Source organism: Curcuma longa, chromosome 14 (genome assembly GCF_044706935.1).
Source record: "Curcuma longa cultivar G26 ecotype Majalengka, Jawa Barat chromosome 14, ITB_CL_G26_1.1, whole genome shotgun sequence".
Taxonomy (NCBI): Eukaryota; Viridiplantae; Streptophyta; class Magnoliopsida; order Zingiberales; family Zingiberaceae; genus Curcuma; species Curcuma longa.
The window spans coordinates 8,436,885-8,440,222 of record NC_133874.1 but is presented as its reverse complement, the minus strand read 5'-3'; the positions used below and the strand labels follow the sequence as shown (position 1 = coordinate 8,440,222).

The 3,338-nt window shown below is 38.0% G+C and overlaps 1 protein-coding gene across 1 annotated transcript; it reads left to right on the top strand.

The window, feature by feature from the left end:
- The first annotated feature begins 1,398 nt into the window (after positions 1-1,398).
- LOC141845309 (uncharacterized) lies at positions 1,399-2,461 on the top strand. The gene is made up of 2 exons (XM_074733378.1): positions 1,399-1,861; positions 2,151-2,461. The coding sequence occupies exons 1-2, from the start codon at positions 1,399-1,401 to the stop codon at positions 2,228-2,230; spliced, it is 543 nt and encodes a 180-aa protein (XP_074589479.1). The 3' UTR covers positions 2,231-2,461.
- Positions 2,462-3,338: the final 877 nt, after the last annotated feature.

The following is a 3,338-nucleotide window of genomic DNA, read 5'->3' as shown; positions in this document are numbered from 1 at the left end:
GGTTGGAGTTTGGGATAAATTGGACGGCTGAGTTATCGTCCAAGTGGTTTAGATAATCATCGCGTTTTGTAAATGAACGATCAAGATCTATGTACTGTCAAGTGTAGTAAACCAAGTGATTATATATGTAATGAATAAATATTTCAGCTCTTTCTTATAAAAACAGATGTTTTTTTGCAAATTTAAAACGGAGAAAGAAAAGAAAAAATAGTAGCTTTGAGCGTCTGAAATTAAAATAAATAGAGTTATTTCAAAATCAAATGGTTAAGGCTTCTTTCATTAAGAATAATTTCAATAAAAACATTGCCTTCGAGATATAGTTGAGTTGGTTAGGATGAAACAGATTTATTTGATTATTGAAGTGAACAAGGGTCGAAATCTCGACTTTTAGCGTCGAAAAAATACGTCACTATCCCGATATGTATCATTGGACCAGATCTTGAGAAGCCCTGTATGTATCTTGAGAAGAGCCCTAGGTCTTGTAATGCTGTCCCGATATGTTCTTTTACTATTCTGTATATGGTTCTTTTGCTATTCTAGAGATTGACTTTGATTTCTGAAGATACTTCAGTTAAATGCACACTTTCTATTATCTGAAATAAAGTTTTTTTATGCAAGTTACAATAGAAGGGAATTGGAATATCCCGACCTCAAAAGTGATTTACTGCCCAACGGGATGCTCTGTATCTCCTAAGGTCTTCTTCATTGATCCAATTATCAGAATTTCAATTTGGAAAGTACTTTGAGTGATGTATTTTGAGTGATCTGCATTTTGATTGAGTAATCTGCATTTTGAGTGATGTATTTCTGGATTTTCAGATGAGGATTTTTTCCTTCCGCACATTTATACATTTACGTTTAAAAAAAATATTGATTCCTCTATACTGTAGTAGAATGATATAGTTTTATGATTTTAGAGTGTTTTGGAATGATTATTATATTGTAAAAAAATTTATTAGCCCCCGCTAAATATTATTTCTGAATCCGCCCCTGGTAAGACCGATCGTGTGGGGCTACTGAGTGGTAGACTCTATTTTTTTCACGGAAGATAGTAACTTTCATAAATAATACATTAAGTAAATAATTTAATTAAGTTATTATTTAAACCCATTTTAAACATTGAAGTTATTTAATTTCACAGCAGATCCAAAAGTAAAGTAACTACTATTTTTAAGTCCTTTCCTTTTATGTTTTTCCTTTTTTTTCTTACCGTTGAATTCAAATCCACCCGCCCGTTACATCGGTCACGTTTCGTAACCCGTTACAGTTAATGCGTATCGCTAATTAAATGTCGCTATATGCTAATTATGACGACACGGCGACACAACAATCATGCCGCTACCAAACTCCGCTATAAAAGGGGCACCCACTTGGAGTGAGTGGAAGAGGAATCGATCGATGGAGAGCTCGAGCGGCTCCTCCGATGCCGACTCGCTTCTTCCGATCCCTAACCCTAGCGGTCGAAGGGCTAAGAAGAAGAGGAGCAAGAAGAAGAGGGCGGAGGCGATGGGGCTGGAGGCCGCGTGGAAGGCTGAGTGGCCGCGGAGGAGCCGGCCCGGCGGCGGAGTGACCCTAGAGGGGTACATGGAGACGGCGGAGGGCGCCGATCCGGTGTCGGAGGGCGCTGTAGGGGTCGGGAGGACGAGGAGCCTCACCGACGATGACTTGGACGAGCTCAAGGGGTGCTTGGAACTCGGATTCGGCTTCAGCTACGAGGAGATCCCCGAGCTCTTCGGGACTCTGCCGGCGTTGGAGCTCTGCTACTCGATGAGCCGGTCGTTGGAGTCGACCGGAGAGGCGTCCTCGGCAGCGCAGAACAGCTCTCAGCCTCCCGTTGCCAACTGGAGAATCTCCCGTCCTGGTAAGATTTTAGTTCTTCCCCGGTTTTGTTTACGCGAAGCAATTTTCGAGAAATTTCCTGGAGAGAAGAGCTCAACTTTTAGAAAACTAGGATCCTGACGCAGATCTTTAAATCAATTAGAAGAATCTGAAAAATTCCAAAACCTTGAATCGGTTAGCTATGTGAAAAATTCCAAACCATCATGCATCGAGGTCTTCTGCTGCCATTATGATCTTCTCATTTCCTTTTCCCTTTTGTTTGATGCTTCATCCTCACTCTTCTTCGATGTCCTTTAACTGCATCTCGTTAGGCGATGATCCTGAAGAAGTTAAAGCAAGACTGAAATATTGGGCTCAAGCAGTGGCATGTACTGTCAAATTGTGTTGCTGATGGAAGAACATGGAAAATTTCTTTAGATTGATTAATCGACCCGTGAATCTATTTTCATCAATTCTGCTTGAGATGAGCCAAATTTGGAAGAAATCAGCAGATGAAACCGGAGCTGAGCGGCGTTCTTGACTAACAGAACTGGTCATGAAAATTCTTCATCACTACCAATCATGTTTTGTTTCATGTTCTATCGACATTATGAATAATGAATCATATTTTTGTTGCATTTGAGATGAACTCGAGCTTGATAACAAACCATGCATTATCGAATTGACTGTGGATTTCAAACCATTCACCGATCAAGTCCTCTGACAAAAAAGATCCCAGCTTTTGAGGGAAGAACATGATTTGGAATTGGAAAGAAGATTCAAAGTTCTAAAGTTTTCATTTTTCCATGTTTAATGGCCAAGACAGTGATGGATTTGGAACCGTATTAGGGAATGCAGACACTTTTTTGGTCCATTTTGGATCTTTGTGAGTAATTTCTTGCTTCCTTCCATCCTGACGTTTTTTTTGTTTGTTTGCATGCCCTGAATTTCTCTGCTTGTTGACTTTGGTCAGTGTGCAGTGTTCACAGACTGCTCTCAGACCTCTTGCTTTTTCCTGCATTTTTTTAGTATTTTCCAAGTAATTTTTCTGATACAAATAATTGTGTTTCTTATATTGTTTTAATATTAAATCTTAAACTTCATAAACATCCTTTGATAGTGTTGGATAGTGTGTGGAATGTAATGTAATCGGAATGATTCATTCTCAGTGCATTGTTTGGATTTAAGAAAAGAATGATCAGTGTTTAGGATTTAGGGTTTAAGATTTAGAAAAAAGAATATTATATATATATATATATATATATTGTGTGTTTGTTAGTGCGCACAACGTTCGTGATAAAAGATAGCGCTTGGAATAAGAGCAGTGTAAATTTATAATTTTTTTATTATTTATTTATTTTATTTACGAATAAGTCATTTAGGATTTTGCTTGAGAGTTTAGGGGTTTGGTTATTAAGTATAAAAAATTTTAAAATGAAAAAATTTAATTGCTCACGGAGTGTGTGAGATAACAATTCAACACACCTTGTGAGCATTTAATTTTTTTTTCATTTTAATTT